We start from the raw sequence: 15,241 nt of genomic DNA on the forward strand, positions 1-15,241 counted from the left end.
AGAAATATTTCTGTTCTTTAAAGCAGAACTGCATCATTAGAGCCTTTTGCAAGCATAACAATTAAGGCAACTCCTCAGCCTTGAATTACCTAAGTAAATGCTTACCTAAGGTTTACTTTTTCTTACTGTTACCAAGTTTGCAGCCCCAAACTCAGCAATGGGCAGACATGAAGAGTGCTGGGTGATCTGGTCTCATCTGCTGTTGCCTTTCCATTGTTTCTCCCATGCAATGGCAGTGCCTCTAATTTTTGGCCATGGATGGTTAAGCAAAGTGAAGACCAAAATTTTACTGAAAATCTTAGAGAATAACATGCTCTATTCTAGTTTTTAGTTAACAGAAAAAGTTAAATTAAGGGGTGAAGCGATCCATGGCTCAGTGCATTACATGGCTGACTTCAGGATGAGATGGGAAACTTCCAAAACAACAAAAAAAAGCCTTCATGGCATCCTCTGTGAACACAGATTTGCAGAAACAAGTCCAGAGGGGGCCATGAAGGTGATTAGAGGGATGGGACACCTACCCTATGAGGAAATGTTGAGACAGTTGGGGTTGTTCAGACTGAAGAAAAGGCTCCAGGAAGACCTTAATGAAGGGGGCCTACAAGAGAGCTGGAAAGGGACTTTTTACATGGGCACATAGTGACAGAACAAGAGGTAGTGGCTTTACACTGAAATAAAGTAGGTTTAAATTAGATACTAGGAGGAAATTCTCCTGGGTGAGGGTGGTAGGGCTCTGGCACAGGTTACTCAGAGAAGCTGTGGCTGCCCCATGCCTGCAAGTGTTAAAGGACAGGCTGGAAGGGGCTCGGAGCAGCCCAGTCTAGTGCCCATAGCAGGAGGTTGGAATGAGATGATCTTTAAGTTCCCTTGCAACCCAAACCATTCTATGACTTCCAGGCATGCAAATCTTGGAGAAAGCCAGCGGGGGTTGCCGTGGCCTCACCTCAACTTCTTCTGACTGCATGTGCAGGTCACAGGGTGGCTTCACAGCCCTGGGCCGGCTGGCAAACCAGTAGGCGACGACAGCTGCGAAGGCACCGATGCCCACCAGCGCTGTGGCCGGCAGGTTGCGGAAGAACTGGCTGAGGTCATCGAACTCGGGGAGCCGCAGGCTCCGCAGGATTTCCTGAGCCTGCATCTTCTCCACCAGTGAAACGGCAAACTCTGCAAGAGCCAGAAGGATGGGTCAGGTCTGGTGAGGTCAGGCTGCGGATGGGCAGAGGCAGCACGGAGCTCTGGGAAGGGGAGAACATGCTTTGCCTCATCAGCCATTGCAGACACCCTGCTCTGCTGAGCCCTGGGGCTGCCTGCCAATAGCCACCCTAACAGAGAAAAACACCATCTGTGGAAGAGATAGAAGAAAGAAGGAAGCATCTGTAGCAGGGTGAGCAAGAGCTCACTCCCTAAGCACAACCAAGTACCAATGTACAGGAGGTGATGCAGCTGCAGTTATCTGGACTGAGAGATGCTGGGACAAGCTTTGGGATTCAGCTATGACCCCTCGGGGCTGCCAGGAGCTTTCTCTGCCTTCCCTGAGCAGGAATGCACAGCCAGTTGTGCTGGGCTGAAAGAGTGAGAGCTGCTCCTGGGAAAGGCAAGGTCACACTGTGGATCAGGCATCAATCTAGACTCTGCTGCAGCAGGTTGCCTTGCTTTTCCCTTTTACACATACAGAAACAGCACCAGAGAGAAGGAGCCAGGCAGGTGGCTCACTGCTCCAGAGAGGTCAGGCTGCCCTCAGGGGACTCATGTTTGGGTTTTGAATACACAAGGAGCATTTTAAATAACTCCTGTTTACAGTGACAGCCCCATATCAGCTCCTCACTGGGGAGTCTCCAGTATCAGCCAGCCCTCTGAAGGATGAGCCAAGCAGGTGCTGCCCAGAGGGAATCCAAACAGTTAAGGTTTCCCACAGCTCTATTTATGGCTTTACAAGAGTCAAGGTCTTAAAAAAGTTGTTCAGACACATGAGCCCAGGCAGCCCCTTCCCTCTTGCCCTCTGGCCTTACTCCAGCTTGTGGAGCTACATAGATTCACTTCCACGACGGGGTCAGCACTTGACACACAACAGCACCACTAACACAAAGTTGCTTTTTTCCTGCTGAACAGTGTCTGGGCTGCACTATCCTGAAGTCCTGAGGGTCAGGACTATCCTCTAGTAGCCTTCTCCTATGTTTGTGCCAAGTGAGCATTGGGGCTGGCACAGGCTGGGTGGTGAACAGGGGAGCACCCCTTGCACAAGACTCTGGAGAAGGTTTGTAAGTTTGCACAAGGGAAAAAAAACAAACAACATAACAAACAATTAACCTCACTGACTTTTGGGTTATGAAATGGTGAAGGCACCAGCAAGGGGACAGTGACACAGAGCCCATGATCAGGGTCATCCATCTCCCCCTGAGAGCTCTGGCCCAAACGCCAGGCTGCTCCCTGATGCTGACCCAACATCCCACAGTCCCCTCTGCTCCCAGAGAACTCCAGACTGCAAATCCTCTGTGACCACAACCAGCCTCTTTAAGAGTGGTTGAATCCCTCCAATAATCACATCCAGATTATGTTACTGGGAAATACCCACACAGGAGGTCATTTTCTCCTGAGATTTGAGCATCCTTTCAGAAATCTCCACATGTGATAAAATACTATGTGACTACAATGATGCTAGGATGAACTGTGACAGTGGTGAAGCACTGGCACAGGTTGCCAGAGAAGCTGTGGATGCCCCATCCCTGGAAGTGTTCAATGACAGGCTGGATGGAGCTTGGAGGAACCTGGTATAATGGAAGGAATCCCTGGTCATGGCAGGGCAGTCGGAACTGGATAGGGTCCCTTTCAAACCAAATCATTCTGGGATAAAATGATTCTATGAACTGAGAGAATACTGATTTTTTTCCCCTCAATATTTCTCAACAGCAGACTATGAAAAGCAGCCTGACAAACATACTTTTACTGCAAAAACTGTGAGAGCTTAGCAAGGGAGCTATTAATTTACTGATGAATTGCCAATTTGTGCAAAAGCATTTCAGCAAGTCCCTGTTAAGACTGTCTGCTCCCATCAAAAGCAGCCACTCAGTTTGCTGATATCTTGGTTTGAAAAGACAGGTGTCTGCTAAGGAAGGCAGAAACCTCCCTTGAAATGGAAAAAAATATAACACAAACCTCCAGCCCGAATTATAATCTTGAAATCAAGGGGCTCTCAGACAAAGATATGGGAATAACAGTTCTTAACTAGGAAAATTAAAATAAAAATGCAGTAGTACAAAAAAACCCCACTAACAGGCAGAATACAACCTGACACCCTGCTGGTCAGGGTGTTGGTAGCAGTCTGATTAAATGGTGGCTGCAGTCCTCCTGGAGTGACAGATGTGGTTCTGTTGAAGCAGTGATCCTGTAGAAGGGTGTAGTTTTCCACTGAAGGTCCAGTGGTGTAGATGGGTCTGGTCTTTCCTCTGGGAATCCAGTGGAGAAAGGCTGCCTGTGGTGTTCTGATTCTCTGATTATATCCAGGTAGGAATGCTGGGCTCCTCCCCCTGGGTGGAGCATCTCCCACTGGGATGTTATAATTTTATCAGTCATGCAGTGAGACTCAATGGCCCACTAACAGCAGATATCCCCCTGGAGGGAACATGGGTCATGGAAGAGATAAAGAACACTGCCACACCTGGTTTTAACAGATGGTAATAGAATACATACTTTGGTTACATCTTGCATTGCATTGTAACCCAAGACAGCTGGTTACACTCAAATCTTGGGAATTACTCCTTCAACAGCAGCCTGGAAGTGCTGTTTTGTATCCATCCATGCAGTTAAATTGAAAGTGGAAAGCTGGGAAGATGCCTGTGTGAACAGCACTGCCATGGGCGGATGCTTGGCTACAGCCATATCTTCTGTCCTGCTTCTGCCCTGCTCCGCTGCAGGGATTGCCTGGGGGGAAGCAGGATCAGGCCTTTACATCTACCTGGGTCAACAGCATCCATGGACATCTAGAGCTCATAGCATCAACATGAGGATCATGAGAGTCAGGGCTGCAATTTCTGTTCACATTCAATTTTGGCACAGCAGAGTTCACCCAAGTTGCCTTTTGCAATAGTTAATTCTGGGGTTTGCATCCCAAAGTGATTAATGATGAGTCCATACTTGGTCTGCTCCAAGCAGCCAACCTGCCCTGGGATGGTGGCCAGGAAAGGGGCCCAGGTGTGTTTGGGATGATCAGAGAGAACTGCCTCACTGTCTCCCTATACCTACAGAAAGAGGGGTCAGGGGTGCCTGGATCACAGCCTCCTCTGACAAGTCAAGACAAGCAGGTGAGCACCTCATGGTCACGTGCTCTGGGAGTACATTTCTCATGTAATCAGGAAAATAAATAATAGTAATTTAAACCCAGCACATTTGGGCTGGGTTACTCATCAGCAAGGCAGCATTGCACTCCAGAGTGCACAGCAATCAGCTGCTGCTGTCACCTCATGCCAGGATCAGCAGCAGAATGCTCTCCACACCCTTTCTCTACCTTTCTGTTACCTTTGTGCCCCATTCCTGCTACCTCTTGGCCCCATTTCTGTTGCCCAAGGGGGATCTACCAGCCTGCTGTAGTTCATGTTCCCCACAAGCAAGCAGCCCTGGGTGCCAGTGAGCAGAGCACAGCACCTGTGCATGTGGCACATAGAAATGCTGACATTTCCATTTATTCCAAATGGCATTTCACATCACCAGATTTCTAAATTATTCCCATGGCAAAGAAAAGAGATAAAAATATGCAAGGAAGGATGGGAAAAAGTGGTTTGGAGGAAGGAAGGAAAAAGTGCTGGAGAAGTGCAAAGAAAGCACAGCCATGGGTAAGAGCTGGGGGTGTCTGGCACAGGGGAACTTCCCAGTCTGGACCCAGGCTGGGCAGGGCTCCTGCAGCCTTGGGGCAGCCAGCAGTGACATTGGGCTCCAGGTCACTCACCAGCCTATGTCCATAGCAATTACCCCCAGAACAGGGCTTATTTATTTATTTTGGTAACAAATGGCTCTCTTGTACAATTTAGCTTTCATCTTTTTCTGCTGGAAGTGATTCTGTGACTCCAGTCAATGGAGTTCAGTGACACAAGCCAGTGTGGGAACAGTCTCAGACTACTGGTGTATGTCTAATGCAATTAAAATTTTACTGGTCCTGTGTGGCCATGTAATCACATCCTTCCTTCCATTCCTGCTTAGGAAGAACAACTCCTATTGGGGCATTTGTATCCTTCTGCCCCCCTGCATCCACAGTGGGATGGTGAAGAGGCGGGTGATTCATTTTATCCTGGAAAATGGGCAAAGTGTCCCATTACCATCCCTTTATTCAAGCCAATAAAAAGGCCATTTACATTAGACTTCATAGCACAAAACCAAACCCAAATAAGCAGCTTTTCAGTATGTCTGAGAGAATTAACTGTTTGCAGGGGGAACTCCAAAGCAGAACCAGTGACATGCAATGGCTCAGAGCCCACAGACCCTCTGCTTCTCTCAGAGCAAGCTGGAATATCCCATCAGCAGACACCATGGATCCATGCCCTTGGCTACAGCACTGGCTGCTAACTCATTTCACTGATGAAACAGAATCTACAGGATCTAAAACTTCTCAATAAAAATACAGGCAGATTTAAAGGGACTTCAGTGAAACACTACAAGCTTTTTGAACTCTTTTCTCATGTTCAGTTCTGCAGAGCCCAGACCCTGAGATTTATAGTTGTTTTCTTGAAATGGTGTCAGTGACAAAAGATTTGCACAAAGAGGCATCCAGCAAAACTTGGACCACTCTCCCTCACCTTCCAATGCAGAACAAAAACATGCCTAGTGCTCTGTACAGACGGCTCAGGGGACTTTGCAACAGGGATTCAAATCACGAATGGCACTCAAATTATGACTATGAAAGAACATATCATGAATTATGACATGAAACAACAGTTTCCATTTGCCAAGGGGAAAGGGAGCATCAGCATTCCCAGGGACACATAAAGCTATTAGTCAGACTGCATCACTGGAAATCACTTGTTTATTTAAATGAAAGCTGTTGCAATAATTAACATCTTTATAAAAACACGCACAGAGGCTGCCACAGCCATACAGGCAAAGGCATTTAGGGTTGTTGTGTATTCCTTGCAGAGTACAATCATTCTTATTTTTCCTTTTTCCTCAAACTCCATGTAGGCATGCAGTGGGAAAAGCCCCTGCGTCATTAAATGCAGCTCAGGTACCTCTGACCTTCTCCAGCTTGGCCAGAGAGCTCCTGGGACACCACAGGCTGTGAATTCCTAATCACTGCTGTAATTAAAGCCAGGGAGATGGTGCCAAGTCAGCCTCTGCTCTGCGGCTCCACGAGTTTTCCCTGTGTAGGCTCAGAGGATGAGAAGCTGGATGAGCCTTTAGTTCTCATCCTGAAGCCAGTGTGGGTTGGGTTAGATCCAGGTGAGGAAGGGGGATACTGACCACTCTGCAGCCACCTGGGCTCACATTTCTCTAGATTTTATGGGAACAAATGATCTAATGAGATCTCCTACCACAGACTGTGCTGTGCTTCAGCCACAAATGCAATGCCCAGTTTAATCCAAACCTGCAGATTTTTTTCTCATTTGTTTCAGTTAAACAGGAAAATTTGGAAAACTCATGACACTTCACCACCTTTCCATTTTCAACCAGTTTTGAGATCAGGTCAATTTATTCTGTTTTAATAATTTTGCACTATAGTGTTTATGGAAATGGTAATGCCACACTTTAGAGCCGGACAAAGCCAGTGTTAATTACAGAGAAAATGCCATTATGTATTTGTTGGGCATTACAGGGAGCTACTGAAAACCTTACAGAACAATTCCCTGCTGTGAGACAGGAAGCCAGGCAGTCTGCAAGCTTGCAAACTGCTTGAGAAAGAGTAAAGGGTGTGATAAACATAAAGGGGAAAATAGGAACACCAGAAGTATCTGAAACTGTGAAAGAATCGCTGTGTGGAAATCCAGCAAGCAGCCCCAAAATAAAGCAGGAGACCAGCAATACTTGGGCCAAATAGTTTTGCAGGACACCTAAGAGCTTCTGTCCCACACATGGAATTGTGGTATAAACACATCACCACAACAGTGACACAGAACATTTCACTGTTCATCCTGCATCCTTCCAGAGCAGCCTGGGCTAGGGTGACCTCACAGCCCTGACCCACCACACTTACTTGGATGCGTGTACAGGGACCCTCTGTGCTCTGCAAGGGTTAATCAGCCTTGATTCACATGGGATCCAGCAATTACTAGGATTACCGTTCTAGCCAAAGCTAATAAATACTACCTAAAACTTTCTGAAATTATACCTGCTTTTGCTCCACTAAAGTGTCCTATCTCATTATAGCCCTTTTCTCCATTTAATGTCTCTCACCTTCAGACACATCACCCTAAGCCATCTCCCACAGCCTCCACATGATGCATCACTGCTTTGATTTTTGGGACAGCACATTTTCATAAAAACTGTGTTTTCCATTAAAAAAAAACAAACCCTACCTACCAAAACCAGACCAAACTGAACTCTTACAGGTGCTTAATTTTACTCACTGAGTAAAATAATTGCCTCTCCAGTGCACAACCACAATTACTGCATTTTATTTAGATCACGCAGTTCTTTTCAGGGCCAAATAATAATACAGGACTCAAAGCCAAGGCATTTGGCCTCATTGACTGTGGTTCCACTATAACTCAATGAGTTATAACTGGGAAGGGGAAAAAAATAAAAAGAGGGGGGGGGGAAAAAGGAAATGGTTTAGAGATAATTTTTTTTTTTTTTTTTTGGATTATTATGCCAGTGCTCAGGCAACATAAGAGTGTGAGAGGCAATGGATAGCAAACAAGGGAGGACTGGCACATGGTGCCTGGGAGGCTGTGGCTGGGGGAGCCCAGTGTCTTCTCTGGGGAGCAGACACTAGAGAAGCACCCCACCATCAAGAAATGTTATTAAAACTTTCATATTCTATTTTTACTAACAAAGAATATCTTTCTCGCTTTCCTTTGAGAATCAGACCCATCCAATCTGGGAAACTGGCCTTTTGCCAACATGACTATTAAAGAACAGAGTTTCAATAGTACCTAAGCCTCTTTAGCTCAAATTGCTTTTGTGATGGCAGAGCCAGCTGGGGGCTTGGTGCACCCCAAACTCAGGGTCTGGGGCATGGGAGCAGACATGGGGCTGCAGCAGTGCCACCAGGGACTGTCCCCATGCCCCTGCCTCCCCACTCACCCTCTCCCAATGCCCTCCCTCCCATTCAGTAAGGCAGAGCTATCCACAGCGGAAAAAGGCTTTGCACCCTGGTGAGTGGGTGAGTGGTTGGTGAGTGAGTAGAGCACAGGGATGGATGAAAGACACAAGTTCAGCATATAGCTGGGGCTGTGATATAAACTTGGCTGAGTGGTGTATTAGTTTTTAAGGAGAGACAGGCAGTTTCACTCAGAACAGAAAAAAATGTCTCAGAGAAAAGGCTGCTAAAGTACTGGGTCCCATTTATATATATTTACACACATGCAATTGTATAGCTGCATGCATGGATGTAAATGCTTGTGTGTGCATGTGCATATATGTAAAATATATATAAAATGTAGAATTTCCCCCTACTCTGGGTGAATGATGATTAACAGCACTAACTGCATAATAACCATGTGCTCCTAGCATGACTGTAGAAATATCTCACTCCTTAAAAAAACATAAGTAGCTGGTTCATGAACAGCCTGGGTGTGACCATGGTATCACATTTCCCCATGGTTCCAGGGAACAGAGCTAATGGCAAACCACAGCACTGGGCTCAGGCACTTTGCTGACCCTCCAGCTTCCATCCACCTTCCTGACAACCCCAACCCCAAAGGCAGGGCACAGACAAAGGATGGGAATCTCCAAGCAACCATAGGAGCAGCACTGGCCTCTGCTCCCTCCTGCTCTGCACTGCTGGGAAATGTATTTGCAAAATGCAAGATCATTGCAAGCATCCACTAAAAAGAGAAAAATGCTAACAAGGAGCTCAGTGTCCTGAAAGAGACCAGAAATCACATGTAAATAGAAGTATTTAAAGTATCTAAAATATCTGCAGCATATTGGTCCCTTGCCTAAAGAAATTATTCAATAAATAATTCAGTGTTAATCGGAGATCTTACTTTAGACATTTGAGATCTTTCAGAGAGCAAAATCCAGCCCCCAACTGTCTGGAAATGCCCCTTGCTCAGAGCCATGCATGGACCACCAACTCATCCTCCTCTCTCTGCATGGGGTCTCTCTTCATCCACTGATACTAAATTGTCATGGAAAGCTCCATCCTCCATCCCACACCTCCTTACCCACTCAGGACCCATCAAACATGTGGACCAACCTAAAAATACCTTTTGCACTCCTGAGCAGAGCAGTGTAGCAGCTTTCAGAAGCCACTATGACTCACACACATGGAAAAGCCCTGACTGGGAATGTGGTCCAAATCTGCCACTCCTCTGGATAACAGAGCATCAGGAAGCCAGTACAAGCATTTTAAGTTTCCTACCAAAAGGGAAAAGCTCAACAACTCTGCCGTCTCTGAAATCTATCAGTTGCCTTAGGCACAGTAACACAAAAGCTCCTCTAACTGCTGAAACAGCCTTGAGGGGCTACCCAGCACCAGCATGATGGTCACAAGGTTTCACTGACCAGACTAAAAACCTCAGCCTGTGGTTGCAGAGGATGGAGTTCAGATGGGAAAACCTACGTGGATATTTTTGCACCCACTATCCCCCTCATCATATTAATCTTGTTCCACTTACGCCAGGGTAGCTTCTGTGTGCTCACCCCAAGTCAGGCCATTCCTCCAAGCTAAAACATAACCCAGCCAGAAGGAAAAGCAAACCACCAAAGTTGTGGGGTTTTCTGGATGTCTTCAGTTCTCTGAAGCCTGCTCACACAACTAGGGTCCAAAATTAGCACAGGGGCTGCAAAGTTCTGTCTGGGGAAACCACAGGCTGATCCCTCCCTGTCTGCTTCTCTGGCTCACAGGCAGCAAAGTCCATAGGAGCATCCCACTGAGGTGACTGAAGCAGGAGAGAATTGGCCACTGAGCTCTATGGCAAAGCTTGCAGGTGGCAGTGAACCCTGCACGTATTTTCTGGGCTCATGCTGAAGTGCCATGTGCTGCTGGCATTGTCACACGGGGCTGGATCCTGACAGTGCATCCTGGGACTGCTCCTGCCAGAGCTGGGGCTTCATTCTGGACACTGCTCACAGAACACCTGCAAAGCTCCCTCCTTCCCAGAAGTACCCACAAGCAATTGTCAGCTTCAGAAGAATGAGGTTTTTGGGGGTTTGGCTTTTTTTATTTTTTACTGACGTTGATTGTTGATTGTCCCATATACTATATGGTTCTTGAATACGCTGTGTCAGGCAGCAAACAAACAGCTTAAAGAATGGTGTAAAAATAATTATCTGGGACAGAGTACAAAGAAGCACTGAATAGAAAGGGAGAAGGAAGCTGTGCCCCTGACAGCTGGCTTGGCAGAGCAGAGATGTGAAGGTGCTTTGCAAAAAGCTTGATGGCTTGTTGCCAGGGAAAGTTTTGATGTTTACCTTTAAATATTGAATTTAAATAAATCTTAGTACTGTCTGTTGAAGCTTTGGTCCAGCTAAGAACTCCAGTCACCTGAAGGCTCTGCAGTGTCAGTGCAGAGGTGCAGGGACCACTGCAGCCAGGTGGGATTTACTCCCCTCCTCAGCTCACTGCCCAGCTCATTTTCACTCTCCACATGAACATGCCATAGCCAGGCCCTCTGTGGTGATCTCACTCACAAAGCCCCTGGCCCATGGCTGGGTGGAAGCAAGGAGATTATGGGTACAATGCCAGGCAGGGAAGAAGCTGGTACCACAAATATGCATTGCCCTGGCTGTTGAGGACTGTCTCTGCTGTCCCCACAGCATGTCACTGCCAGACAAGGACACCCATGCAAGCAAGTCCCTGCACTGCCAGTTCCCAGTTCTCCATGACCATTCACACCCTGGCCTTGGCTGCATCTGGAGGGTCACTGTGTGAGACTGGTCACAGTGACACAGGGACAGCTGAAGGGACAGCCCTGGCCCTGCTCTCCTGCTGCATGTACAAACTGCACAGGTCTGAGTCCTGCTGGCTTCTAGTAGGGTGGGATGGATGACCCCAAGTCACACCACTGCTGGACTGGGTCATGAGGGGCCCTTTGCCTTATGGCCACACTGGGGCACATGGCTGTTGGCACAGAAATAACTGTCCTGCTATAGAATCAGAAAAAGTGGCTAATCTACAAGCAAATCCCCACTTGGCATGATCAGATGGCATCCTGGTGGGAGGGTGGGGACATGTCCTCCCTGCATGACTCCCTGACCCACCACACACCCACCTCCACCCCTGCCTGGAGCACAACTTGTGGAGCCCACACAGACTGGGATGCCCCACCATATTCCAGGCCTGCCAGGGCAAGGAGTCCTCCTGACCATCTTCCCCTTCCATCACTCCCACACCCACCCTACCTTTCCCAGGCACCAACACAAATATTTGTGCACGAGTCCAGAGGTACTGATGCAGCTGCAAACCCTTTGTTAGTCCTGCAGAGGATAGGGAAGAACAGGAATATTTTGAATACCACTTCCAGGTGTTCAGGTGTTCCCTGCATTGTCTCTCTGACAGCTCAGACTGGACCAAATCACTTACTTGGTCAAATTTCAATTTTGTGTTGTGTTCTGCAATATCAACAGTTATGTAGCAAGTGTTCACAGCAGGGTTCTAAGCAGGCCAGACTGCAGATGGCATTGCCTCCAGCCATGAAGATCCTGGAAATTTGGCCTGTTGCTGTCTGCAGAAGGTTGCCTGTGCATTATCACACGACAGATTTTCATCTTCTGCTGCAGATGTAGAGAGAGACCTCACAGTTTGGACCATATCATAGCCAAACACTGCTTATTGAAAGGAGCAATTCTCTTTATGCCAATTCTATAGTCTGAAGAGCTCCAATACTTACTGACCTGCCACTGCAGTTAAAGCAAAACCATATAAAAAAGGAGAGGACTGAAAGGCTTTGCCAGCTTTGTGTCAAAAACATGCCCAGGAAGACAGTACAACTGTCACACTGGAAACTGAAATGAGAAAATTACATCAAAAATGAGAGCTTACAAAAAAGTAACAGTACTGTCACTAACTATAACAAATACAGTTATATCCCTCTCTTGGAGTTAGCTGATTGTAATTAGACCAAGTTAATTACCAAGAAAGTGCCCTGCAAGTTCATGGAACCACAAATGTGTTGGAAGATTTATTGAAGATCATCCAGCCATCCCCCACACAATGGGCAGAGATACCCTTCACTAGATCAGATAGCTCAGGGCTCCATCCAACTGTAGTTGTAGTGCTTTTCTAAAGGACCCTGTGTGCACAGATGGGAAGGAGTGAGGGGATACCAAAGGTTAAGAACACATGGAGAAGGCAGAATTTCATACAGACCCTGTGCACGCGGAACGTGACTGCCTGAATGCGCTTCAGGTTTTATCCCAAAACAAACCAGAAACTGAAGGCAGCCTGGAAAGTTGTTCAAGGCTTATTTGGCAACCTTGCAGTGCAGTAAGGGGCAAGAAAATAAAGGGGCAGGTCATGTGCCTAAAAGCCAACAGAAAGCAACTCCACCTTCCCACTGCAGGTGAGGGACAGCAGCAGGGACAGCAGTTGGGGCAGGAGCAGCATGATGCAGCAGCCTTGCTCACTGCACAGACCTGCCGGCTCCTGCCATGCCCTCTGCCTGCCTGGGCTCTGTGCCAGCGGCCTCCAGTCAGAACTGAAACACGCTGCCTGCAAAGAGCTAGAGCTTCTCAAAATAATCTCTTCTGTACACGAGGGTATCACCATGCTTTTAAAGGAACACAACTTGATGTTTCTCTCTTGCATGGTGTCAGTAAAACCAGAGTGATTACTGCAGAAAAGGTCATGGCATTAGGGACACTCTCACTGCCCAGGTGCAGAAGGTTTTCCAAGGAGGCCCCGCAGTGCTTACAGCCACCTCTGCAGCTGTACCCGGGGCCACGCCTGACCCACCACATTGTACACCTCCAGCAGCAGGCAGGGACCCCTCCACCTTCCAGGAGACTCTCTGAAACTACCAAAACCATCATCCTCCCATTCTCTTCACATCCCCAGCCCTCTGTCCCCACAGTGCCAAAGGATGGGACGCACCAGCAACAGGCACATACGCAACACGGCAAGCAGGAAACCACACTGTGTCCAGATAGGGGATTTCATGGCTACAGATAAGGTTTTCATGTTCTGTCCCTGACACCAAGGTGTACCTCCATGAGCTCTCACAGCCAACATAGCGGTAGGCTCTCCCCATGTGGATGGAGCATGTTCATGGTTCCATGCTTGAGGAAAGTGTGAATGCACAGCATGGAAGTCGGAACAACATCACACAGTACACCGAATGCTTGCAACCTACCGCTGCTGCACAGCTTCGGCAAAGGCAAGTTTTGTCATGAGCTCCAGGAAATCCCTCAGGGAGAGACATACATTGCAAAAGAACTACACTGAAGTCTGGCTGGCTGAAAGCTGAGACACAGAAAGCCTAGAAACCAGCAAGATGCCACAGAATCCCAGTCATTTAGGCTGGAAAAGCCCTCTAAGATTATCGAGTTTCACCATTCTCCCAGCACTGCCAGGCTTGCCACTAAATCATGTCCCAAAGTGCCATATTTACACATTTGTCAAATCCCTCTACGGATGGCGACTCCACTGTTCTCCTGGGCAGCTTCTTGCAGAGCTGAAAAATTCTTCTGGTGAATAAATTGTTCTTAATATCCAATCTAAACTTCCCCTGGCACACCTTGAGGTCGGTTCATCTTGTTCCTCCATTAGCTACTTGGGAGGAGACCAACCTTCCCACCTAGCTCCAGCCTCCTTTGTAGAGTGATGAGGTCCCTTCTGAGCCTCCTTTTCTCCAGGCTGAGCTCCCCCGACTACTCCTATCAGTCTTGTGCTCCACACCCTTCCTCAGCTCAGTTGCCGTTCTCTAGACATACTCCAGCACATGAATGTCTTTCTTGGAGTTGAGGGACCCAAAACTCCACACAGGATTCAAGGTCAGCCACAACTGAACAGGTATGCCAGGCTCTGCAGAGCTCCTGCTGTGGGAAACAAGCCCCGATATGTAGGGTCAAGAGTTTGGGGCAATGAACTATGAGGGCAGAGTCCTCCAGGGAAGCCCCAGGTGCCACCTCAGTGGCTGGGAGCAGGAGGAGCTGCCCTCGCCGCTGATCCCAGGGGTGCTGGAGCGGTCACCCCGGCTCTGGAGCTCCTCAGCCCACGCAGGACCCATGGGCCCGCTGCCTCCATCGCCAGGAGCTCCAGCCAGAGCCGAAGAGGAGCTTTTCCCCTCACTAAGGCTGTTGGAAACACCCCCGCGAAACGAGCCCACCCACCCCAGCAGCACTGGGGTCCTTCTGCAAAGCCGCCCTGCTTTTTGCGACTTTGCTCTGCTGGGTATCCCCGAGCCCGGCTCGGGTGGAGCCTCCGGGACCCACCCGGAGGGCCCTGGGATGGGGGTCCCGTGTGGAGCCCCCCGGCTTCTCCCAGACCCGCCCGAGCCTTGCCCGAACGCAGCTCCTGGATCCCGCCCGGAGCGCCCCCGGGCTCCTCACACGCGCTGCAATAACAATAATAACAATAATAATAATAATAATGAAACCCCCGGCAGGACTCACCATCCGCCGGTCTCCCCGGTGCCTCTGATGGCCGGTCAGCTCATGGCCGGGGCTCCTGCCCTCCCGGTCCCCGCACAGAACTGCTGACTCCGGGGCGTCCCTCCCCCTCCCATCCGCAAGCGGCTGAAAGAAGTTAAGCTTGGCTAATATCGGCTTAGGCTGTATTAGCGCAGCAGCGATGCCCGCTGTAACCCTTCAGCTTCCACTTGCCGGCCACCGGAGCCGCCTTCCCCACAGGAAAAGCCTACTCCGTCGGCTCCTGAATATTGCAACATTTTCACACATCTCTGTCATACTGCAGGATTTACAGACTCGAAGCAAGGCTTTTTGGGTATAAAACTGTAAAACCTTCCTTTAAAATTAGAAACGGAGCTTTTTTTTTTTTTTTTTTTTTTTTTTTTCCTTTGGGAAAAGTCGTCATGAGAGAAAGTTTCTGACACTGAGAAAGTCTGTGCCACCAATTCAGATCTGATGAACTATAAACATCATAGGTCCGGTATAGGCATTTAAATGTCTTGTGACAGGACAAAGCTTCACACTG

At 48.3% G+C, this 15,241-nt stretch overlaps 1 protein-coding gene across 1 annotated transcript in view; it reads right to left on the reverse strand.

Moving 5' to 3' along the window:
* Positions 1-14,845, reverse strand: part of ACSL6 (acyl-CoA synthetase long chain family member 6) — a 45,165-nt gene extending 30,320 nt beyond the window's left edge. Inside the window, exons 1-2 of the mRNA XM_058848677.1 lie at positions 14,701-14,845; positions 944-1,164 (exon numbers count right to left, since the gene is read on the reverse strand). Of these exons, the coding sequence (XP_058704660.1) occupies positions 944-1,138 (195 nt within the window). The 5' untranslated portion in view covers positions 1,139-1,164; positions 14,701-14,845. The remainder of the gene's footprint in view (positions 1-943; positions 1,165-14,700) is intronic.
* Between the last annotated feature and the right edge of the window lie 396 nt (positions 14,846-15,241).

The sequence above is a fragment of the Poecile atricapillus genome, chromosome 13 (genome assembly GCF_030490865.1).
Source record: "Poecile atricapillus isolate bPoeAtr1 chromosome 13, bPoeAtr1.hap1, whole genome shotgun sequence".
Taxonomy (NCBI): domain Eukaryota; kingdom Metazoa; phylum Chordata; class Aves; order Passeriformes; family Paridae; genus Poecile; species Poecile atricapillus.